The 24,520-nt window shown below is 52.1% G+C and overlaps 1 protein-coding gene across 4 annotated transcripts in view; it reads left to right on the forward strand.

Annotated features, from left to right (window-relative positions):
* The window catches only part of CABIN1 (calcineurin binding protein 1), a 152,326-nt gene that overhangs the window by 73,162 nt on the left and 54,644 nt on the right, over positions 1-24,520 (forward strand). For 3 of the 4 annotated variants that reach the window (XM_077775182.1, XM_077775199.1, XM_077775192.1), the window contains exons 26-28: positions 853-1,031; positions 13,905-14,087; positions 19,471-19,802. In XM_077775182.1, the coding sequence (XP_077631308.1) occupies positions 853-1,031; positions 13,905-14,087; positions 19,471-19,802 (694 nt within the window). The remainder of the gene's footprint in view (positions 1-852; positions 1,032-13,904; positions 14,088-19,470; positions 19,803-24,520) is intronic. The other variant, XM_077775206.1, reaches the window with a different exon arrangement.

A 24,520-nucleotide genomic window follows, 5' to 3' on the forward strand; every position in this document is an offset into this window, starting at 1 on the left:
TAAACATGCATATATTCTAGTTATGGAAAATTTTGGCAATATATGAACATATAAGCTAAAATGTGACAAATTCCCTTTCCTTTTCATAATTAACCATTACTCACAGTTTATTTTCTTAAATAATTAGCTGTGTATTTACACACACACATATTTACACATACAACTGTAGGGTTTTGTTTATTTTATAGAAACAAATTACTGAAAGTGTAATTCTAGAGTTTCCCCTGAGAAGGGGTCTGGGACCCAATCCACAGAGATAGTACCCCATTCACTCCATTCTTTCTAGTGGCTACCAATAGTCTCTGGCTATGTATTATTCCATAGCATGGGTGTATCACGTTTTCCCTAGCTATTTTGATGGAACATGTCAGGTGTTTCTGAGTTTTTTGTTCAGCAGTAGATATGCTTGTACACATGGGAGCTTGCAGTAAATCCAGATGTTTTCTCTGTCTGCATCTTGTTGGGAATTAAATCTACCAGGCCTCAGGCATCACACGGAAGGGTGCTGAGTTGGGTTTGGAAGGGTGTGGGGTGGGTGCTTCCGGGGAAGGGCTTGTCAGCTCCGCTGTAGTCTCGCTGCGACCTGAGATGGTTGGGTGGTGGCCATTTGGGGGCTGCAGCCCAAGGGCATGCCATGGGGGCAGCTCCTTCAACACCTTGGGACTTGGGACACCAGCCAGAGGAGCAGGTCACCTGAGGTGTGTGGGAGCAGTGGACCCTAGGAAGGGCAGAGGAGGCCCTTGAAGATGGCATGGGGTTCAGTGGTCAGGAAGGACACTGTCTCAGAGTAGCACATGTCCCATTCGGCAGGATATGGAGATTCTGATCTGCACCCCAACCATCTTCCTACAGAGAGAAGGCCTGCCTGGTGGACGAGGACTCCCACTCTTCAGCTGGGACACTGCCGGGCCCCGGAGCCTCCCTCCCCTCCTCCTCTGGCCCAGGTCTGACATCCCCACCTTACACAGCCACTCCGATTGACCACGATTACGTCAAATGTAAAAAACCCCACCAGCAGGCGACGCCGGACGGTACAGTCCCTGTTCTCCCTACTGCCAGCCCAGGGCGGCACGCCAATCACGGGGGAGGGTGCTTCGGGTGATGATTCGCTTTGTTTTGGTGAGGGGGGGTGCTGGGTCTGGGGTGACACGGGCAATGTTGCGGCTGTTCATTAACCTCATGGTCTCACGGTGATTCTGTGCTTCCAAAACATGCTCAGGGTCGCCACCTGCCAGCTAGCCCACTTGGAGCTGGGAAGGGGCAGGGAAGGCTAAGGTACCTCACAGCTGTAAGCCTGTATCTTCTGACCTGAAGAATGGGGATGTTGGGGGGAAGACTCTGTGGACTAGCTGTTGGGATCTGCAGGCTGCTTCGAGTGGCCTCCGTGCAGTCAGCCCAGTGGCACTGGCATTGTGCCTGCATTATTACAGCACGTCCTCTGATAGCCATGGGAGGACTGTGACTGGTGCTAAGTCTGTCACCCCTGGGAGTCCAGACAGGGTGGTGGAAGTCCACATGGACCATGTATGAGGCTGCACCACATGGGATAGGGCAAGTGGCGACCCTTGAACCACATTTCTTACTAACATTAGGAGGCTCGCATGCTGACCTCGTAGCTTGATTTCTTCATGTTCTCCTCGCCTTTATAGTGATAAACAGTGATGAAGTATTTGCTGGAATGAGCCAAATCAGTGGATTGAGAGAGCGTTAAGGTGGGGCCCTGGGGAGGCAATGACAATGCCCACAGACAAGCAGGCCCTTGCTCACATGCCACTGATCCGCATCAGGCTGTGGAGGAGCGGGCCTTGCCCTGCCTTCCCCAGGGCATGGGACACCCCTTGCCCATCTCATGGGCTCCTGGAGCATAGCGTGTTGTGAGAGCAGGCTTAGGGAAGCGCTGAAGGAAGATGAGCGGCGCCCCACCAATCCCTCTGGGCCAGGCTTTGGAGATCTGAGAGCAGAGGAGACTCGCAGTGCCTTTCCTGGATTCTGCTCGGCCTATGGGAAGAGCATGGAGAGAGAGGTTGTGAATCTGAGCCATCTGAGTGTGCTGCTGCTGGTGGTTCCATCACCTTCCTGTGCCCTGGGGCGGTGGGTTCAGTCCTGCACATGTCCTGAAGCAAGGTCCCTCCCCATCTTACTTAACTCGGGTTCAAAAGGAAAACCACCCTGTTCCCAACCTTTTTCTCTTGAGAATATTGAGAAAACACACTGGATACCGATCCCTGCTCCACAAATTAGTTTCTGCCAGGGACTCCTGTGAGGATTTAGCATCATGCCAGCTTTTGTGAGAGAGGAATGCATTTCACTGCTGTCCACAGGCCTGTGGCCGGCACCTCTCCCAGCTCTGCAGGTTCGAGCTGAGCTTGACTAGCAGGAACTGGGTAGCAGGAACCGTGCTTGGCTCTGTGAGTGCACAGAGCTGGAAGTATCTCGCTTGGTGTGGGCACACCCCAGAGGCAAAGAGGAAGGGAGGCAGAAGGGGACTACGGTGCTGCCTGGCACCACCACCCAGCTGTCCCTTGTTGGTACGCACACGTGCACATGGAGCTATAGGGAAGCCAAGTGCTGCGGATAGGCACTGGTGTGACATGGCCTGAGTGCCAACATAATGGTTATTTGCTCTGGGAGTTTGCAGAGGGAGCCATTCAAATAGGCTCAAATATAGTTTCAGTGGTTGTGCATTTTCTAATGATTGGAAAAAAAATACTTTTTTTAAAGTGATTTCTGTCACCAACTTGGAGCCATGGCCCACCGTTTCCCAGTCCCAGCCCAGCATGCCAGGAGGCCCTGCACAGGCCATGCTATACTCTGCACAGGCCTGGCTGCATGGCGCTTTCAGAACTCTTGCCCTCCTCACCTCAGAAAGAAAGCAGTGTCTGCCACAGGAAAATATTGGGCCCTAAAATAGCCATGCTCTTAGAATGTTAAAGTGGCCCTTTCAACTGTTAACGCTAGCTCATAGGGAAAGGCCCTGGCTCTGGCAGAAGCAGCCGGTGACGTGTGTCAGGCTGGTAGCCTCAAGACCTGCACTGCTCACCTCTGCTCCTGCCTCCTGTGACCCAGCTGGGCCTGGCCTGCTAGCCCTGGGAGGAGAACATGCGGCCCCACACTTTCCATGCAACACTTCAGCCTGAGACCAGCCACGGCTCTCCTGTTGTGGGAAGACAGGGTGTTAGTGCTCACTGCAGGCCATCACTGAGCCCTTCTACAGGAAGGCTGATGGGTGCTTCTAGCCCTGGTACAGACCCAAGAGAAGCAGTTCAGGGCCCTGCTCCAGGTCAGACAGGCAGGACACAGCAGGCCTTGGAGTCAGGGGGATCTGCATTTCAGTCCCAGCCCCACTGCTACCTTGCTTGGCCACCTTGGCTAAGGGACATGACTCAACCTGTTTCTTCACCTAGAGAATGGAAGTAATGGTTTTCTCATGGGTATTGAAGGAAGGTGCTTGCACACTGTCGCCGCATCCTAGATGCAGGCATCCCCAGATCATCGGAGCTGGCACAAGGGCCATGCAGCACTGCATAGCAGGATGAGCCCGGGTCTGGGGCTGGTCATCCTCAGTTTGCACCCTGTCTCTCTCAGGCCAGTTGTGTGGCCTTGGAAGAGGGGCAGGCAGTGTCCTTGGAAGCAGCAGCCTCTGAGTAGGCCTGGGCCTTTGGTTTTCTGGGCCTGACACCCTGGAGCCTGTCAGAGGCTAATTTGCTATCAGCCAGACAGGAAACCAGGCATTAGGGCCTCCTTTGGATATGGTTAGGATACCCTGTCTTTGAGCTTCTTAGAAAGAACCATCTTTGCTCCCTTAACTGGCCCCACCTGCTCTAGGGTTAGAAGCTTCCAGCAGCCTATCCACAGCTCTGGCTAAAAGGTACTCTGGTATTGGCCCTTGGGTTGCTCTGAGACTCCATCACTGTCAGATGTGAAAGCTAGTCCTTCTTGGGGTGGCTGGGAGGGTGCCCATAGCTGACTTGAAGAGAGGCTGTCTGGCCAAGCTGAGAGAGAGACAGAAAGGAGCAACCCTGCCTGACCATGCTTCCCTGCCTGCCTTTCTCTCGTCCATGTTGGGATTTGTCCAAAGTGCTGAAGTCCTTAGTGTCGATGCTTCCGGACCAGAAAAAGGATGTTATGTACAGAGTACATTGTGACCCTCAAGGGACTCCCAGTGATTGCTGTTTACTCACATTCAAACATAGCATAATGAGATTTCTGAACGAATTGTATACCCTTCCCTGGCATGAAGTGTGTGAACACATGTGTGAGTAACTGGGCCCCATGACCTAGAGTGTGCTTGCTCTGGGCTGGGCTCTGGGAGAGGAGGCTATGGTCCCACCCTCACAGCTACCCCGCTTGGTCATGTATCCTGTTTCCCTGGGAAGAAGCCGAGCTGAGGGTAAGTGGGCACTCTTCTAGGGCTGCCTGGCTAGCTGGGGCAGAGCCGAGGGAGAATTGGGGTCTAATGTTCCTTCTACCCCAGGTAAGAGGAGGCTAACACTGGGAAGGTCCTGTGCTCGCTGACCTGATGGAAACTGGATCTGTGTGCATTTCCCTGCTTTGTTTGTTGGAGGTTTGTTGGTAGCAGCGCTGTTACAGGACACCTTGGTCCATAACTTAGCCCAGCTCAGCCAGCATTGGGGATGTGTACATAGTGGCTCTGTTGGACTGCCAAGACCTTTGCTGTCTGCCTGCTGTGCTCCATGTTACCTGAGAATCTCGGAGCCAGAAAGGGCCTAAGAGAGCAGAGATCTTGCCCTGTCAGTCTGAGACTGAGCCTTCTGTGGGGGTTCTTCAGCCAGCCCATGTCCATGCCCATCTAGTCCCTACTAGCATTGTGCTAAGTGCATGGGACAATCCTGGTGCCTGTTGCAGGTTCTGGGGAAGCCAAGTGTGAAGCCGTGAATCAGCTGAGGGTCAGGGTGCAACTGAAACCACCCCCAAGAGACCTGGCCTGGCCTTGATGGATAGGAGGCCTTCCAGAGGAGGCAAAGCTTAGCCAAGGTCCAAGGCGTGTGGCAGAGTTTACTATGAAGGGTGGAAAATGAGAGCACAAGCTGGGGGTCAGAAGAGCGGGAGCCATGGAGGCTGGTGTTCATGGTTGCAGGATGCTCATCTGGCCCCACTTACAGCACGAGCAGAACCTGCCCTGAGCCCCAGGTTGTAGAGTGTGGGCCACGTGGGAGTCCAGGGTGCCCTGTGCACGTTCCCATGTGACCATCCGTCCTCACCCACCATACTGTCACTGTTTGTGTCATGTGCCATCTGTGCTCATCCTCGCCTGCTCACCCACACTGCCTCCACCAATATTGCCCGTGCTGCCCCTAACCCTGACCACACTCTGTTCTCCAGGCTTTGTCTTTCTGCTTGCACTGTCACGGCTCGCTTCAAGGGACAGCGCAGACCGCATGCTTAGTCCTCAGTCCGGCTCCCTGCTCCCCCTTGTGACCAGGAGCTCCTCCACATCGCTGGTCCTGTGATTTGGAGAGTGTGTGTTTGATGTGCTTGGCTTCTGCGCACAGCCCATGTTCTCAGTTCTGGCCAGATGCAGCGGTGGCCTCCTCCACTGCCCGTCGGCCTGGCAGGTGGCTCAGTCCTGTATTTCCATTGCTTTGTTCTTTCTGGCTTTAAAAAAGTAACAAAGGCAACAGACTCCAAGATACCAAGTTATTTACAAGGGCAAATGTGTAAAAATGTACATTGTGTATAGTAGCCAAGATGCTCTGAGGTGGGCCCTGTGTGTGCAGTCCACAGTGTCCAGGCTTGGGGTAGGGGGCTGCATGTGGCATCAGTCCTTACCAGCCTCCCTTCCCAGGGCCAAGGAGAGGTCAGCTCATGGTAGGCAAGCTATATTCTGTGAGCAGATGTTTTCAACGCGGGAGAGGCTCCTAGTGGCGCTTAGGTTGTCCTGCATGTGCCCCTGCAGGGTGGGGACTGATGTTGGGGCAGGGAGGGAGGCTGTTAGAGGGCAGAGCCAGTTGCCTTTGTTCTCCTCTCCATTCTTACCTTTTAAGAAACCTCTCGAGGCTGTAGCTGGTCATGGTATGTTGAGTGTCTGCTGTGTGCTGGGCATGGAAGAGGGCCCACAAGGAAAGCCAAGATGGGCACCCTGATTCCCGCTGCCTGGTTGGGTCTGTGTGTCCCTAGGCGGTGTCCCTAGGCACCAGTGGTTGGTGCCACGAGGGGGTGCCATGAGCCAGCTGTGGGGCTGGTGGGTTGGAAGGACTTCCTGGAAGAGGTAGTCTTCCAGAGAGGCCTGCAGGGCCATTTCAGGTGAGGGGCGTTGGGAGCAAAGACATGGAGGTTGGAGAGTCCTACAGCGTTTGGAGACTGAGGTAACTGGGTGTGCAGAAGAGAGACCTTGTAGGGAGAGAGCTTGGGAAACCAGCTGGATCCGAGATAAGGGCACAGGGGCTCTTTGTGACAGAGTGATGCTTGGTGAGGGTTACACAGTGAGAGCTGTGCATGAAGACAAGTCTCCCAGCTGTGAGCATGAGCATCCAAGGCCCAGAGTGATGGCACCGCTGTCTGAGCGCCAGCCACAGTGATAACTTTTGTGCCTGCCTGTTGCCTCAGTATGTCTGCCTCTTTTTCAGGGGCCTTCGTGTTTCTGGTGTCCTTTCTCTTGGGTGTCTGTCCAGGCTCCTCGGTCTGCCAGAGGGTGCCCCTCCCACACAGCTAGCCTGGCTTCCGGTGGATGTGTTCTTTCCTGGTGGTTATCAGGGACCTGCTGGGGCAGGTTTGTCCAGCTGAGAGATTTATCAAAATATTGATTCCCCCCAACTTTACTGCTCTTAGAAACCTGTTGCTTTCTGGTTGGCAGAGCATTTGTGATCTTTTTAGGGTTTGCTAGTCAGAGTCGCTGCTGCAGATTTTGATGATACAACCACGTCTTTCCCCTTAAACTTTCATCAAACTGAACTGATGGACTGTGTGGTTGTGAGCTATTTCTAGTCTAACTGCTGGAGCAGGTAGAGAAAACGTACCAGGAAACTTGTGTCTTGTAAGCAAAGAGCTCTTTTGGGTTGGTCTGGAAATCCCACGAATGTTCAGGGGATTTGAACTGAGTCAAACCTGAACAAAAAAATTCAAATTCTTAGAATACAGTCTGCTCTCACACTCATTGGAATGGACAGCCTTTCTGTCCCCAAGCCAGATCCCTTTCCTTCTGCATTCCCAGCTGTTGTTCCTTTGCAGTTGGCCTTGCAGGTCACACCTTGGAAGCAGAGGGTGTCATCAGCAGTTGCTGGCAGATGAACATCCCTCTAAGGACTTGGGGGAGGGGCTGCCCAGAGGCATAGATGTGAAACATTGCAGGGATTAACATCAGGAGAATGAAATATTTATAATTTTGCGACAAATATTAATTGCTGTGAACAGGTTTTGTGTGGGCAGACTTTTAAAAGAACGTTCTGAAGAAGAGCAGGCCTAGCCTGTAGAGCCTGTCCACTACTGCGTCTTCTTTCCTGTTGGTATCTAGGCAGCTCCTGAAGGAAGTCAGGAGCCTGAGCTGTGGGTAGTCCCCGGAGTCCCATTTAGGTACATGCTTCCCTAGAAGGCCGTCCTGCCCAGCCCTGTGGGAAGTCTCCTGTGCAGAGAGCTTCCCTTCTATCTACTGCCCTGCCTCAGTACTCAGAGGCCAGGAAAACCCCCAGCCCAGGCTCATGTGCAGAACCTCCGGGTGGCAGCTGCTCTGCCCCCCGGCTCTGCTCCAGCAGGCAGGTGAGAGAAGGGAGGCCTTCCAGCTTGGCAGCCTTTGCCTGCAGAGCAGTGGCACACCACCTGGTTCTCTGAGCATCGCACAGGCCAGCACCCTGGGGATGTCCTGTGGTGCTCAGCCTCTGCATAGGCCTCTAGGATGTGGAGGAAGCACCCCTGGCCATCAGGGCACAGTAACAAAGCCATATGTCAGCCCATTTGGACCCTTGGCCCACAGTGTCCCAGATAAGGAATGTCCTATCCATAGACAGCTTTGTGGAGAAGGTGGAACTCTGGGCAAGCCTGGAAGGAAGCTCTGTTCACTGCCAATGGAAGTTGAGTGCTCTCCAAGCCAGAACCGCCCCCACCACTCCCACACGGACGACTTCCCATGTCCCTTTATCAGGGCATCCTGCTAGTCTCCAGGCTGTGCACCGCCGTGCTTGAGCCGGTGCTGAATTTGAGCAGGCGGGAGGTGCTCGGGTGGGCAAGGCTTTGCCCAGAGGCATCGTCTGCCCACGAGATAGAGTCGTTCTTTAAGAGATTTTCATTCCTCTCTTTCACCCTATTGGTGTAAAAGAAATGAAAGTTTTCTTTTAATCTGACTTGCTTCTTGGTGCAAAGTCTTGGGTTGCTTCCTAGTATTCAAACTCAGGATGACTTTAAATAGCTTTGTGCCAACCCTCTTTGAAAGGATTAGCGAGAAACTTGGCCCTGGACTCTCATTTGCAGTGATGTGCCCGTCCTCTGTTTCCCAGATCTGCACCTCTCTCAGGGTTGAGCAGGAAACTTGCCCACCCCCTTGCTTCACAGGCCTGGTGAGGAGGGAGTCGCAGTTCCAGCCAGGGCACTTCAGTGTGTAGAGCCCCTTTCTCTCCAGCTCTGAGCTGTAGGGGGCACCGCACAACTGTGGTGGCTCATGGGGGCTTCCAGACCCATTTCACTTCCCTCCAACCGTCAGCCTTCCTCAGGCCTCCTTAGATGCTCATGATCACCCCTGGGACAAGAACTTGTCCAGAATCGCCATGGTGCCCCCCTCCCCCAGGGCTGATATTGGCTTTTTCTCTTCACCCTTTCAGAGGATGGGCTGTTCTGGGTTCTTGTGTATGTATATCTGAGAGGCTTGGAGCAAGAGGCCTGGTCACAGTCCCTCAGTTTACATGCGTCCTGTTCCTTGGCTGTGGCTGTTTTTGCTGTGGTGTTATTTTCTTTTATTTATTTTTAAATGTTTATTTACTTATTTTTAAGGGGGGTATGGGGGAGGGGCAGAGGATGAGAAAATTCCAAGTAGGCTCTACATTGTCAGCCTAGAGCCCAACATGGGGCCCAATCCCACGAACTGTGAGATCGTGACTTGAGCTGAGATCAAGAGTTGAATGCTTAACTGACTGAGCCACCCAGGCAGTCCCACTGTGGATGTTATTTTAAAGAGTCTCAGTAGAGGCCCCACATGCTAATATTTGCTCCCAGAGGAGCAAACACTCCTGAGGCCCAGTGCTATCCTTTTCTGGCCACATCATTCTTAGTGCAATGTGCTGCCTTCCCTGCTCACTCTGCTGCATGAGAGGTTCCCTCACTAGGCAGCATCAGGAGAGTATTAGCACGTTGGGAGTAAATATCCGTTTGCTTAAGCCAATCCTTGGTTTTTGTAATAATCACAAGTGAGATTCCAGCAAATTAGCGATTCTTTAGGCCTAAAGCCCAACAGCTTATGAGTGCATGAGCTCATCAGGCAGCGAGCCAGTTCTCATGTGCTCCTCCTGGCTAGGCCTGCTTCCCGGACACTTACCACATGGTGTGCTTCTCAGCCGTGCCGTGACTACAGCTGCTCTGGAGGCTGGTGAAAAACACCTCCCCTGGCCTATCAGAAGGACTTCATCCCCTATCAGAAGGACTTCATCCCTGCAGAAGCAAAGCCCACCATCTTGTCCAAGCCATTGGTGTTCTCTTGTCAGGGCCAGAGTACATGCTGAAGGCAGGATGGGTCACGGGGCTGTCACGCCTGTGTGCCAGGCACTAGGATGTGGAGGCCTCCATGGGGATCCTATTTGTGTGTTGGGAAGAGCCGTGACAAACATATTGGGAGGCCTGGAGCAGCCCAAGTAGTAGATCTGGGGTTGGAGTGTGAGTCTGAGACTCCTGATTTCTGAGCTCCTGCAATGACCCTGTGTGACCTCTGGAGCCAAGGGCCCCCTTTCCACATAGGCAAATGGGCTGCCCCTGCCGTTTCTCTGAGAGAAGTGCTCTCCTCACACTGGGGACGGGTTTGGGGCCTCCCATGAGGGCAGCAGGTGTGCCAGCAATCCCCATTCAGTGCTCACAGAGCCTTGGGGTCTGGCCTTGCAAGTCAGGAGAGAGCCCCTCAGAGTGTGAGACAGAGGGGTCCAGTCAGGTCCCTACTGCCCCATCAGTGAGACACAGAGCTTCTGTGTTGGCCACTGAAGGGTCTCACATATACTTCATGTCCCAGTTTCTACCAGTCCACCAGCCCAGCTGATGCTGATACCCACCAGTTACTGGGCAGTGGACATTCCAAAGGCAGCTGAGGAGGAAGGGCTGTGGCAGGCTCCGTGTGGCTGCCCGAGAGGTCACTGTCTCCAAACCCTGCTCTGTGATCAGATGTGGGTAAGGAGGCTGGAATGGCAGAGCTGCCTTTGGAAGCACAGGCCTAATTCCATGTTCCTCTGTGCAGGCAGGACCGCTGTGGACGACCTTGTCATGTCAGTGTGTAAGAAGCGATTACCACTCCATCAACATGGTGCTACTCAGGTGTGATCTTCAGCCTGGCATAAGCAGAACCCTTTGCCCATTCAGAACAAAATCTCTGTAATGTCAGGTTTGAGACGTTACTGAAAAAATCGGTCCAGGTTCTCTGAAATAATAATATTAATAATTGAGCTGATATTTTTGGAACACTTATTGAATATCAGACCCTGTTTCAAGCACTTTATGTGTATTAATGTATTTAATCTTCTTAATAATTCTGTGAAGTGGGCATTTGTATTATCACGATTTTACACAGGAGGAAACTGAAATGTAAAGAAATTGTGGCAATTGCATAGGCTTTCCAGCCTAGTAAGTGAGGCAGCCTGGATCTCCCAGAGACCAGGCCTTTGATTTGTTGAAACAACTTTTAAGTACTGTTGCAAGTTTGTTTTCCCACCAGGCTGCTCATGTCTGCCCTGCCAGTGGGCTGCCAGTGTTTTAGGTAGTTGAGCAAAGAGTTAGAGGGTTTTAGAGGCCACGTCCTCCTCTGTGTGTCCCCAGAAGCTCCTGTGCCATGGACCTCTCTGAGACTATGTGTGCTTGCAGTTTATAGGTGGGCAAGGGACTTAACCTGTTCAAGGTCACATAACTAGTGAGTGGCACTAAGAGGAACTTGAACTTGGCTCTCTGATTCCTATTTCATTGAGCTTCATCCTTCAGATACACAAAGTTGAAGACAAAGTTTTATTTTTTAAGGTGGCATTTTGTTTCTATTAGTGGCTTATTAGTTAATACCTTCTTTAAAATAATGTAGTGATTGCCTTTGGCTTAACAAAAATACATGTTTAAGTGATCACAGTCCACCTTCAAATGATACTCTACTGCTTCCTGGGCAGTGAAAGAACCAAAAGCCTCCCACTTCTTAGGCCCTTGTTTTCATACATTTTTTTAATGTACACTGTAAACTCATAGTAGGCTGCCACTAGGTTTTGCTTTAGACAGTAATACTTCAGAGGAATTAAACATAGGAAAAAGAATGTCTTTTCTGTTACTGCTTTAGCCATTTCTGAGGAACTTCATTTCTTTATGTGGATCCAAGTTTCTGTCTCAATTCATCCTACCTGAAGAACTTTCTTTAACATTTCTTGTAACTCAGATTTCATGGTAAGGAATCCTCTCAGCTTCTGTTTGTCTGACAAAGTCTTTATTTCTCCTGCATTATTGAGAGATATTTTCACTGGACATAGAATTTGGGATGGATCTTTTTTTCTTTCAGCATTAAAGATGTCTGACTTGCATGCTTTCCGATGAGAAGTGTGCTGCAATTCTTAACTTTATTCTTCCATACGTGATGTGTCTTTCTCTGCTTTCAAGATTTCTCCTCTGTCTTTGGTTTGCAGCAGTTTGAGCATGAGATATCTAGGTATGTTTTTTTGTTGTTGCTTTTGTTTTGTTTGTTTCATTGTTAAAATGTGTGGAGGAGTCTTTGCCCTGCTTGGTGTTCTTGGTGATTTGACATCTTTCGTTACTTTTGGAAAATTCTGTCATTATCTCTTTAAATATTTCTTCTGACCTGTGTCCGTCTCATTGCCTTCTGGGATTCTAATTAGTCATTCAGATGCTCTTGTGTGCTCGGTTCTGATTTCCCCTCCACCCTCTTTCACTCTGGATGATTTCTACTGACCTGTCTTCAAGTTTTGCTTATTTTTCCCTCAACTGTGTCAGGTGTGCTGAGAAGCTTGACAAAGGCATTCTTTTCTTTGTCTCTGTTATTGTGTCTTATTTCCAGCATCTCTATTTGAGTCTTGCTTTTAGTTTCCAACTCACTCCCCAAATTCCTCATCTGTTCATGCATGAGTCCCCCTTTTCTACTAGAGCTTTTAACACACTAATCACATTTATAGATCATATTAATCTTAGTTATTTTTTAAGTTTTTTGGTTTTTTTTTTTACACTAATCTCTATACCCACCCAGTGTGGGGCTCGAACTCATGACCCTGAGATCAAGAGTCATACGCTCCACTGACTGAGCCAGCCAGGCATCTTAATCTTAGTTATTTTAAATTTCCCATCAGGTAGTTCCAACATCTGGGTCATCTCTGAGCCTTGTTCTGTTGATTATTTTCCCTCTTGACAATGTTTCTTTTTTTGTGTGTGTATGCCTCATTTTTATATTAGATATCAGATATTATGTGTAGGATGGAAGAAACTGAAATAAGTAATATCTATGCTTGGAATGGGCTTCTCTCTCCTGTTTTCTAGGCTGTTAGGAGGGGGAATTAGGCGAGTCAGAAGTTGAGGTGGGGTTGAGTTTTGTTGTTGCCGTGGTAACCATTAGTGTACCACTGACTTCACATTCCTGTGATCTTACCTTATGCTTACAGGGGGGCTGATTTGCCAGAAGGTTTTCTCAGTGTTCCATTCCCATCTTTAGCCTTAAGCCTTCTGTGCATACTTCAAAGACATTCTTTCTCCATGTTCTTGCCCCTCTTCCTATAGTAGACTGTTTTGCATGTTACTCGTGCTTGCTAGCCTGGGGTAGAGGCAGGGCTGGTTCTCTCTTGTCTCCGTCCAGTCTCTGACTTAGGCAGACTGTGTTCCTGCATCTTAGGAGTAGGGCTTTTCTTCCCCAGTTTTGGGTGACTTAAAATGTTTGGGCCCTGAATGTCTTCCTGCCCCTCCCTCAGAAGGTTTTTCTTTAACCTTCCACAGTGGCAGTGGGTCTTCACCTGTACCCTGGAGGCAATAAGATTTGGTGTACCTCCGCAGCTGGCTTAAGGCTTTTGTTCCTTAGGGAAAAAAGTTCCCACCAAGGCTTCATGCCTTTTCTAGAGCAGCGAACACACTTCCTCTCCAGGCCTGCACCACAGGAAGGTTTCCTTCAATCCTTCTTCCTGCGCTGCCTCTGATCTTTCTCATGAGCACATGTGGAGGTCCAAGAAGACGAGCTAACATGTGGGTAGCAACCTCCCTTGTGTCTGCGACCCCCAGGAATCTCCACTTTCACTCTAGACCACTCTTGGCCTATAGCAAACAGATAAAAATGTCTGCAGGACTCTTGTTTGCCTTAGTTGTTTATGCCTGTTTTCTCTATGTGGTAGAAACACGAGAGAATGGTGTACTACCGTGCATCTCTTTCCAACTCCACATTCAGCAACATAATGTTGGCTGGTAGCCTGAATTGGCCGTGGTGGGAGTATTTACACCACAGAAATCAGTAAATGCTATAAATATGGGCTTCCCTCCTACCCAAAGAGCCAATTGTTAACCATTTACCAGAACACCACCATTTGGGGAAACCCCACAAGGTTGACCGTGGAGATTGGTGCCTTTGGTGAGTGGCTCAGTGGACTTCCAGGATGGGTAGGGCTCAGCAAGGTCACAGCGGCTGTGTTCATGTTGTCTCCTCTGCAGGGCAGTCACCAGGACACTCACCCTGGGGAGGCCCCGCCATGTTGGAACTGGTGTGGATTCATGCTGCTGCCCTCTCTCCCTCCTTTTCCCCTCAGAGCGCAGCCAGGACAGCACGGCCGTGGCGCTCTCGGACTCCAGCTCGACACAGGACTTTTTTAATGAGCCTGCCAGCTCATTGGAGAGCTCTCGGAAGCTCTGTGTGGAGAAGAAGCCATCTGTTCCCAATTCCCAAGTGGGCCCGCCTGGTAAAGACCTACAGGGGGCCACAGAGGAAAAAGGTATGAAGACCTGGCTCAGTGCATTAGAACTGCTTTGGGGAGACAGCCTGTGACAGTCTGGGAAGTCTGAAGAAGGTGGGCTCCTGAGTGCCTCAGACCCTGTCTGGCTCCTGTCCTTGCATCTCCACCTGCTGCTCTGGGGCCTCAGTTGGGCAAGTCGCTTGCCTCCCTGGGCCTCTGCACTCCCTGCAGGGTGGGAGGGAGCCCAGGGCCTGCGTGGTGGTTGTGAGGATTAAGCAAGGTGGCTCAGGAAGGCACTCGCATGGTGCCTGATGCACAGTGTACACTCAGTGACACTTGTTGTCATGACCCCACCGTGGCCATGTGAGAAAGCCACATCTGTGATGTGAGTGCCCTGGATTTTTTTCTTGAATACATAGTTATTAAAAAAAAAACAACTTTGGATCCTAAATGTCACCAATGTGTCTTCTTTTTAGTGTGAATCACATCAGATCTTTAGGAAAAGTGCCCCCCTTTTCAGTCAGGAGGCCCTGATCTAACCCCAGGGCATGCCTGGTTCTCGTGGGGTCCCTGGACCCCCATTGTGGAAACCAGTGGGCCGAGCCCCACACCCAGCTCGCAGGAGAGGGCTGGCAGGCTGGGTGTCTACGGCACCGCTCTGGGGCTGCGGCTGGGCAGCTGGCCCTGGGTTTTGAGAGCTCTCCCACTCTGACCAAGGCTTGCTAAACAATAACAACCACGACAACCCAGACCCGTGCTCAGCAGCCCTGTGCCAGGTGCTGTTTTTTGTCTTACTAACCACCCTAGGGAAACAGCCCTGTGGCTGTTACAGGTGGGAACCTGAGATTCAGAGAGGGTCAGGAATTTATCCAGGGTTAGTTCACACCCTTAACCTCTGCCCCATGCTCCCTCTCTGGGTACCCAGGCTGGTAGGGGCAGCTACGGTTGGCGATGACCACCCCCCCAGGGCGTGTCATGGGAGAGTCACAGGCCCTGGATGGGAGAGTCTAGGCTCAGGAGTTCATGTGTTGGGAATGGCCTCTCCTCACTCTCTGTTCCTTGCTGGCCTCCCCTTGCTGGCCTTCACAGGTGGTGAGGCTGCATGGCCCTGCAGGTTGGCAAAGGCACCCCTGTTAGGGTCAGGTAAGGGGACACAGTGAAGCAGTGCCCCACTCTCTCACGAGGCACTTACTATACTATCTCAAACCACTGTTGATGTTCTACAACTAACATAAACACAACAGAGAGTTTGGAAGGGGAAGGAACAAGTACCCTATAGTCCTAGTGCTCTAGTATAGCAACTCTTGTTCATGTCCAGTCTTAAAAATAAGATTACTTTAACTATTGGGGGAGGCCTATCATCTGTGCTCTGTGGCCTGTCAAGCAGTGAGCTGCTGGGGGCCACTGTGTCACCCTGGGCTTCTCTTCACTGTGTTTGGGGAAGTGGGGGTGCAGGTTGGGGTACTGAGCTCAGAGGGTCAGCTGTGGTCTGACCAAGGCTGTGCAGGGCTTTCCAGACACATGAGGGGCATCCCACCCCTTCCCTCCATCCATTCAGAGCCAGTGGTTTAAGCAGACTGTGGGGGCTCACCACTGGTGAAGAGAGTACGAGGGGCTCCTGATGGCTCAGTCAATTAGGTTTTGACTCTTGATTTCAGTTTAGATCATGATCTGAGTTTGTGTGATCGAGCCCTACATCAGCCTCTGTGCTAACAACACGGAGCCTGCTTGTGATACTCTCTCCCTCTCTCTCTCTGCCTTGCTTTCTCTCTCAAAGTAAATAAATAAAACACCTTACAAAAAAGAAAAAAGGAAGTTGGAGTAGAACCATAGCCATGGCAGTAGCTGGTAGGCTTGCAGGGAAGCATTTTCTGTGGATACATCTCTCCTCTCAAAGCCCAGCTTTTCCTGGTAACTGCAGTGAAGTTGGTGAGCTTCCTTTCGGAGAGTTGGTATGGCAGAGAATGTGTTCTGAACCCGTGCCAGGCAGACAGCGTAGAGAGCAGTGTGCTTCTCCAGGACTGGCCCTGGTTGGTGGTGGCCTCTGACACAGCCTTTTCTGGGCTCCCGCTGGGCAGGAGCTCTGGCCACCAGGGCTCTAACAGCTTTTGGTGCCCTACAGAGAGCCAGGATATGGCTCTGGGCCAGGGCTGGGTGTGTGCCCCTAGTGTGCTCCACACCCCAGCTTTTCAGGCACACCCTCATGGGCGGCCCTGCCACCAGCCTGCTTCTCTCATGGTCAGTGTCGCAGAGCTCACTCACAAAGTCGATGGGAATTGTTCAAGCAGGGCATAATGGAGCCCAAGTCTACACCTGGCCCTGGGTGCTGAGCAGGAAAAGAATGGTTCTGACATTCACATCCCTCCTGATGCCCAGGTACCCTCCCTCCCATGGCATTCAGCAGACACCTTTTTACTTCTCCATTCTGGTCTGTGCCAGGGTGCCTCCAGGAAGGAGGTTTCTTACAAGTGTCCAGCTTTTGAAGCACACCTTCTTAGGGGTCAGAGCTTCAAAAAATGTCTAAAGTGATGGAGCAACAGTAAAGGTTTATATTTATTTATTTATTTATTTATTTAAATTTTAGAGAGAGAATGAGTTGGGGAGAGGGACAGAGGGAGAGAGAGAGAATCTTAAGCAGGCTCCATGTTCAACATGGAGCCTGACCTGGAGCTTGATTCCATGACCCTGGAATCATGGCCTAAGCCAAAATCAAGAGTCAGACACTCCACTGACTAAGCACCCAGACCCAGACTAAGCCCCAAGGTTTATTTTTTTTAATAGAGGAAAAAGCTTCCCACATTTCATTATCTAAACACAAGTGCACTCTGTTACATTACCCTGAGGGCAACAGAGTTTGTCAACAGCCTGTGTGGTCCTGATAGTGGACTTGCGTGTCCGGCCTGGGCCCTCCCTGCCTCCTGGACCCAGGGCAGGATATGGGCCGAGGATGCTGATACAGCTACCAGCCACCTTGTTCAGGGACCACCATCCGGTGGCTGCATCTGCCCCTTCTTGGTCAAGTAGAGGCCTGGTGATGATGCCTGAGTGCCTTGCACAGGATGGGTGGGGTGGCAGTGGCAGAATGGTAGGTGGCCTGGTGCGTGCACTGTGGGCATGCGAAGCCAGGCCTCACTGCCAGCAGCAGCACCAGAGTAGCCATAGCTTTGCCTTGCTTGCTTTTTATCTATAGGAGGAAGTCTTCTCCCTTTGACGCTGCCAAGGGTACGACCGGGCATCCTGGCTGGGAAGCACTGTGTGGGCTTATTGACATTTCTGGCCTCCCCTCTTTCTTCCACTAACATGACCTGTGAGGCTCTTTCAGCCTTGGGAGTGGACACTGTGTGTGAGGCATGCCGCCCATGTCTCCTGCACCTCCTTCAGGCCACTCAGACCCTGAGTAGCTAGGTTTTTCATTCACTCCGGCCTTACTATTTTTCTCTCTCTCTTTTTATGTGTTTTCTTTTTTTTTTTAATTTTTTTTTAAATGTTTTTATTTATTTCTAGGAGAGATAGAGAGAGCGTGAGCAGGGGAGGGTCAGAGAGAGAGGGAGTCACAGACTGAAACAGGCTCCAGGCTCTGAGCTGGCAGTCAGCACAGAGCCCGACGCGGGGCTTGAACCCACGAACTGCGAGATCATGACCTAAGTGAAAGTCGGACGCTTAACCGACTAAGCCACCCAGGCGCCCCTATGTGTTTTCAGACATGCTTCTGAGCTCTCTTTGGATAAATTCTTGACCTTCTGCTCACTTTACATAGGAGACATGTTGCTGTGTGTCTTTGTGTGTGAGCACACACTTAGCACCTTATCTGAACCCTTGGGAGGTCTTTATCTTCACCCTGTTTCCCCGTCTTCCTTGCACCTAGCACAGGGCTGGGCCCAGAGTCATTGTTCAGAACGTGTTTGTTGAACCACATTTGAAATGTGTCCCTTGAATTGAACACTAGAAATCAGGCCCATTTGTAAGGCAGTGGTGTCCCCGTAAGATGCCAGCCCTGAGCAGACTCCTGGTTACTGTCATTGTGCTCTGAGTGGGTGCCTGTGGGACCTACATGGTTTCCTGAGCTTCCCCTGAGAAGAGAGCACAGTGTCAAGATCAGATGTGACCTGCTTTTCAGTCATTCATTGAGCTTCAAACTAGACCCTGTGCTAGGCTCTGGACAGTGGGGGAAGGGGAGACATCCATGCATAAATGCAGTGGGATCGGTGACATCAGAGAGGTGGGCACACAAGGCACTCTGCGGACCCCACCCTGGGGCCGAGGGGGCCTGCGGGAGGAGGTGACACTGAGTGGAGTCCTGAAGGATGAGAGCGAGTGGGTGAGGCAGGGGAGGGAACGAAGACAGTGTGTCCTAAAGGAACAACAGTGGAGAGGTAGGAACAAGGAGTGAGATGTTCCTAATGGTTGATGTCAAGGTGCAAGGCCCAGAGGGTAGGTAGGAGGGACGGCAGGACTGCGTGGAGGTAGCCTTGCGTGCTGTGGTGAGCAGCTTGGCTCTGTCTCGCACAGATTCTTTCCCTAGCAAAAAGTGCTTGACATGCACCTGATGTCTTCTTGCTTAAACCTAATGATGGTTTGGGACCTTAGTCCTTGACCACTCTTCCCCGCCGCAGCAGGCCCAGCCTCCTCTTAGCTACCACTACAGTTGGAAAGGGTTGTCAGGCTGAGAACAGGAAGGAGCTCAGCCCATAGTGGCAGACAGGCTTCAGCGTTGGTGCTGGGCTGCTACTATGGCCTCCTCCAGGCAGGTCTTACCAAACTCCTGGGTGCCCAATGGGCCACCTTATCCTTGCTGCTTGCCCCCATCCTCTTCCTTCCATCCCTCTCTCCTGGGCCAGGCTCCTCTCCTGTAGCCCCTGCCACCCAGCTGGGGCTCTCCTGTGTGCGAGCTCTTGGTTCACACACAGTAGAAGCAACAGCCCTGGAGAAGGATGTTGGGTAGGCTGTGGGCAGAGGTGCTAGGCGGTAGAGCAGGTGCAGTTCTTTGTGTGCCTTTCCTGGCTGTTTTATTCCATGGTTGTGGCAGCCACACCTTCCTTCTGTGGACTGCGTCCCCATGCACCTGCATAGGCCTGGGAGGTGGGACAGCCTTGTGCTGACATTCAGAGGGGGACCCAGAGCCCCGCTTGCCACCCTCACCTTCTGCAGCCTTAGGGCCCCTCTGCTGCGTGCCAGCTGGGACATCCTGTTTCATAGGGGAGGAAAGTGGGAGGCTGTGGAGGCCTCAGCCAGCAGGGGCAGAGCCAGCACCAGGCCCTGTGCCTCCTACTTCTGGGTCTCTTGGGTCCAGCACCTGTCTAGCAAGGGCACAGACCTAGCTGTGCCTGTCACCTCAATAAGGCTACACTCCATTGCTGGTGGTGGACCACCACAGGGGCAGGGACTAAAATTGAGATGACTTTCTTTTTCTTCTCACCCGCAGGGAAAACTGAGGAGTCCTTGGAGAACACAGAAGGCTTCCGGGCCACAGAGCAAGGCAGCCAGAAGCCTGCTGCAGACCCCCCAGCCTCTGCCTGCATTGCTGTCAAACCCCCGGCATCTGCACCTGCCCTGTGGGATGGGAGGAAGAGAGCCGACACGCTGGGGGAGCCTGCAGCCTTTCCCCAGGGGCTGCCGGCTGGGGCCGAGGAGCAGCGCCAGTTCCTCACAGAGCAGTGCATCGCCTCCTTCCGCCTGTGCCTCAGCCGCTTTCCCCAGCACTATAAGAGCCTCTACCGACTGGCCTTCCTCTATACCTACAGCAAGACCCACCGGGTGAGTGAGCTGCCAGCCCACAGGGGTGGGAGAGGGGTTTCATCTTCCAAGGGCCCACGAGCATCTCTCGAGTATTGGCAGACTGACCAACACGGGTGGGAGCTGCTTACGGTCTTGGGTAGCGGTGCATGGGAGGGATGGGATAGGAGAGACGCAGGAGGTGGGTCCATACAAGAGTCGTCCAGCTCTCCAGGTGAGAGGTGGTGAGGACCACAGGTCGCAGCAAGGGATCAAGAGAGGAGCGAGTGTGAGGGCTGCTCCTGAAGCAGGAGTACAGGCTGGGTAATGCTGCGGGCTCAGGATGAGGGCTGACAGACTCAATCAGCTTGTGCCTGTGAGGGCCAATGTGGCAACTCTTACTCCACTGTCCGGCTCCCTCTCCACTGCTGTTCACCTGCCCTCTGCATGGCCCCACGGGCACATCCCCCAGATGCCCTGTAGAGACCACCCTCCTCCCTAACCCAGGGCTTTATGGCAGGCTCTGTCCCCTCTGTCTGCATCTTGCAGAGAGGCCTCCTCACTGTCATCCTGCCCCTAGGATCGCCTCTCTGGTACAGCTGCCAGAACCATCTTCACAGCCTCTGCTGCACGGGGGTTGGGTGCTGACAGCCTCCTCCAGCTCATTTTGGAAAGCAGATGATGTAGCGATTCTCAACAGCTGTGCCCCAGGCCTACGCTCTTTCAGGGGCTTCCCAGCCAGACTGTTCTGCTGGCATGTAGCATCTGTGCAGGGAGGGTGGTGTGTGTGTTCCTTCACTCCTCACTCACCCAGGAGGCACTGGGGACAGTGCCCTTGTCGCGGTGCCTGCCCCCATGGAGCTACATTCTAAGGGACAGGCAGATTTTAAAACATCAAAACAAGCAAATAAAGCTAGTCCCATTGTGCCACATGCTACAGAGAAGATAATGGGGTACACACAGGAGCAGGGGTGCTGCTGTGGCACTGTGAAGGCACCCATTAAGCTGAAACTTGTAGGGTGGCCATGGGCAGAGTGGGGGACAGTGGCAGTTTGGAGGACAGGGAGAGAACCCAAATCAGGCCGATTGCCTGAGCATGTGGCGGTGCTGGGTAATCCAGGCTGGTATGGGCAAGGCCAGAGAGGGCCAGGGTGACAGGGGCAGCCTTTGGAGTCTGGCTGTGGTCTCTGCTTTTGTCTGGCTCCCTTACTCAGTAAGCATCATCCTCTCAGAGGCCCCCTGCCAGCCCCTTCTCACCAGCCTCTGTGTGACCTTTGAAGAGCCAGGAAGGGCAATTGGCCAGAGAGATGGATCTTGGCTTGGCAATGGTTACATGACAGGAAGTTGTTACTTGACAGAATTCTGTTTGGGGAGGCACAGCTAGGTGCCCTGTCACAGTTATATCTGACCAGACTGCTCACATGGCTTGGTTGGTTTTGTCAGAGCAGAACAGGGGAAGCTGGTGCGGGCAGGCCTGGGAAAGGAGGGTCTCACTCGGAGTGTCGTCTCTGCTTCAGGGCATCCAGCTCTTCTGGCTGCCACTGCCCAGTTGCTGCTGTCGGTGCCACGCCTGAGCCTGGTTCCCTCCCTGCATGGTCTGCATTTTTCAGTGGACTTAACCTCTGGTGCCCTGGGCCTTCTGAACCCAGGCAGACCTGGGTTTTCATAAAACCCCCTCTGCAGCAGTCTTCGGGGCCCTGGCGCCTGACACTGCCTCTCCCCCCAACCATGATCCAGTGCTGCTTTGGGAACTTTTCTTTTCCTCTTTTGGGAGCAGCAGAGCCCAGTACAGGAACTCTCATGAGTCTCAGTTAGAAGGGACACTGGCACCCATCATCTGTATCTCGCCCGCCTTTGGGCATCCCCCTCTTCAAATGTTCCATCAAGCAGTCGTGCAGCTTCTGCCAGCTGGGGTCAGCTCTTAGCAAGACTTGGAGCTTCCTGTGCTGAGCCAGATCTTCCCCACACTGTAGCAGGTGGCCTTCTCCAGAAGCCAGTGCCAAAGGATCAGTGCGTATAAAGGGCCCCACCCAGTACCAAGCATAGTGTTATTTTCACAACCTGTCCCCTTGCTGGGTGGGTTTTTTAAAAGTAGAAAGCAGCATCTATGTCAAAAACATTAGAAGGGATATCCACAGCTCTGCCACCCCAAACCAAAAGCCATTTGGTGTATTTTTTCCCAGCTCTCGGGCACACACACCATTGACTGTCACTTCGGAGGCTCTAAGTACGTCAGGTCCAGGTGTCCGGACACTCTACATCTAGATACCTGGTTCAGGGTTGCACAGGGATGGGTGATAGCCTGGCATCGGCTTAGGTAGCCTCACCCCGGCCCAGCTGCTGTACTGCTCCCCCCACCATTAGAGCATCCATGCTGTTTGCCATTTTGCTATTCCTATGAATGTCCTCCAGGTCATTTTGGTCACCCTGGTGGTCTGCAGGGAGGGTGGACCCTGCAGGGACGGAGGCTGCCTTGGCTTCCTGGAAGCCCTGCACAGCCATCACGTGCTCTTCCTGTTCATGGCACTTCTGTCAGCTGCATTCCAGGTTGGGTTCCTTGGCTTTCTGAAATGGAATGCCGGTCTGGATTCTGAGAGCGACCCTCTTCCTTACACGGCAATTGTGTATGGTTGCCAGGAGTGCCCCAGGAGCCCTCCAGCCTGCCACGCCCTAGGCCTCCGAGCACTGGGGCAGTGCCGCTTGCTCCTTTGCTTATTTCACTCAGAGACCTTTGCTGAGCAGCAGGCATCACCCTGCAGGCAGGTTATGAACACCTCACTGCACTGAGAGCCTGAATTTAGGCTGACCCTGCCTGCGATGTCCTATTGTCCTGAGGACTGGTATGGTTCTACCCAGGTCCTGGGTGTCAGCTTGTCCACGGATCTGGGGGACACAACGGGTGCTCTCAGTGACTAACGCAGAACTATTAGCTGACAAGCAGAGACTGCTTTCCAAACACAGCTGTTTGGTAACAAATGATTCCCGCTGTGTATATTTAAAAGCAGCACATTTCTTCATAAAATCTGCCTGTGGGCTTGGCGGGGGCATTTTCCTACTGCCATCTCCTGGCTCAGTGGCCAGCTGGCTGGAACATGTATCATTCCTGCCTTCAGAGAGGCCCCAGGGCTATGCAGATTGACCCTGGATCCCTCAGGCCTTTCAAGTGCCCCTAGTTAAAGCTCTGTTCAGTTCAGAGTCCCCTCCTAGCCCCCATCCCAGGCCTTGACAGAGACACTACCCTCAGGACATAGGGAGCCACTTGCTTAGCTGCTGGCAGCAGGATTTCTAGGGGAGGGGGAGTGAATGTGGGCCCACCTGGGTTCTGATCCCGGCTCTGTGGGGGCTCTTCTCTTGCAATATTTGTACAGAATTATTGTGACAGTGAAGTGGGGGAGTTGGGGCCCTATACACTGACCCTTAGCCAAGAGTCCTCCTCTCCCCTCTCCCCTCCCACTGGGCCTCTCCCCAGGACCCCAGAGCCCATTTCCTCCATGTCAGCATCTCTCATGGCTCCTGGCCTTTCCATTAGACCTTTTGAGGGCTGGATCTGCCCCTGGGGGACCCTTGATACCTGCTTAAGCCTGCCCTCCTGCCCAAGGCTAGCTTTGCTGTGCACAGGCTAACCCCTGCACCTCCCAAGGCAGGCCTCCTGCTATTCTCCACCGAGGGCCAGGGGCACCTGAGGAAGCAGGACTCCCTAGCGCTCTTCACACCTTAGGAAAGATCACACATTAACACATGCTGATGGCCATAAGGACCCTAAACCTAGCTATTGCATCACTTAGAGTCATCAGGATTACATTCTTCACCAGGATTTTGAGTCCTGTGCTATCAGTCCATGCCCAGAAAAACCTGTCTCTTTGAGCCCACATGAGCAGCCCAGGAGAGAAACCACATGGTATTGGGACCTTCATTTTGAGGGTTCTGAAAATCACTAATGGGATCCAGAAAGAAGGCTGAGGCATGGGTGCCCCTGTCCCAGTTCCCCCTACCTACTGTCTGTGGCTCAGCTAGGGAATTGAGCCCTTCAGCACCGCCTGCCACGAGTGGTCTAGGAGAGTGGGTTATAAGATGGTCCCTAGGATCATAGTCTTGAAAAAGAACAAACTTGGAGGACTCCTACTCCAAGGACTCACACTTCCAGTTTCAAAACTTATTGCAAATCTACAGTAATCAAAAACTGGAATATTATTTAGCCTTAAAAGGAGGAAATTCTGGTACATGCTACAACGTGGGTGAACCTTGAGGACATTATGCTTAGTGAAATAAGCCCAGCACAAAAAAATCAAACACTATATGATTCCACTTACATAAGGGATCTAAAGTAGTCAAAATCAGAGAGACAGAAAGTACAGTGGTAGTTGCCAAGGGCTAGGGGAGAGAATGGGAGTTGTTTAATCAGTCTAGAGTTTCAGTTTTGTAAAATGAAAAAGTTCTAGAGATTTGCTGCACATCAATATGAATATACTTAACACTACTGAACTGTACACTTTAAAATGGGTAAGATGATCAATTTTAGGTGTTTTATACTACAACTGAAAATAAAACAGGGTGGAGGTGCCTGAGTGGCTCACTTGGTTAAGCATCTGACTCTTGGTTTTGGCTCATGTCATGATCTCGCGGTTTTGTGGGTGTGAACCCCGCGTTGGGCTCTGCGCTGGGAGTACAGAGTGTGCTTGGAATTCTCTCTCTCCCTCTCTCTCTACCCCTCTCCCACTGTGCTGTCTCTGTCTCTCTCAAAATAAATAGAAAAACTTAAA

The sequence above is a fragment of the Crocuta crocuta genome, unplaced genomic scaffold (genome assembly GCF_008692635.1).
Source record: "Crocuta crocuta isolate KB4526 unplaced genomic scaffold, BGI_CrCroc_1.0 scaffold313, whole genome shotgun sequence".
Taxonomy (NCBI): Eukaryota; Metazoa; Chordata; class Mammalia; order Carnivora; family Hyaenidae; genus Crocuta; species Crocuta crocuta.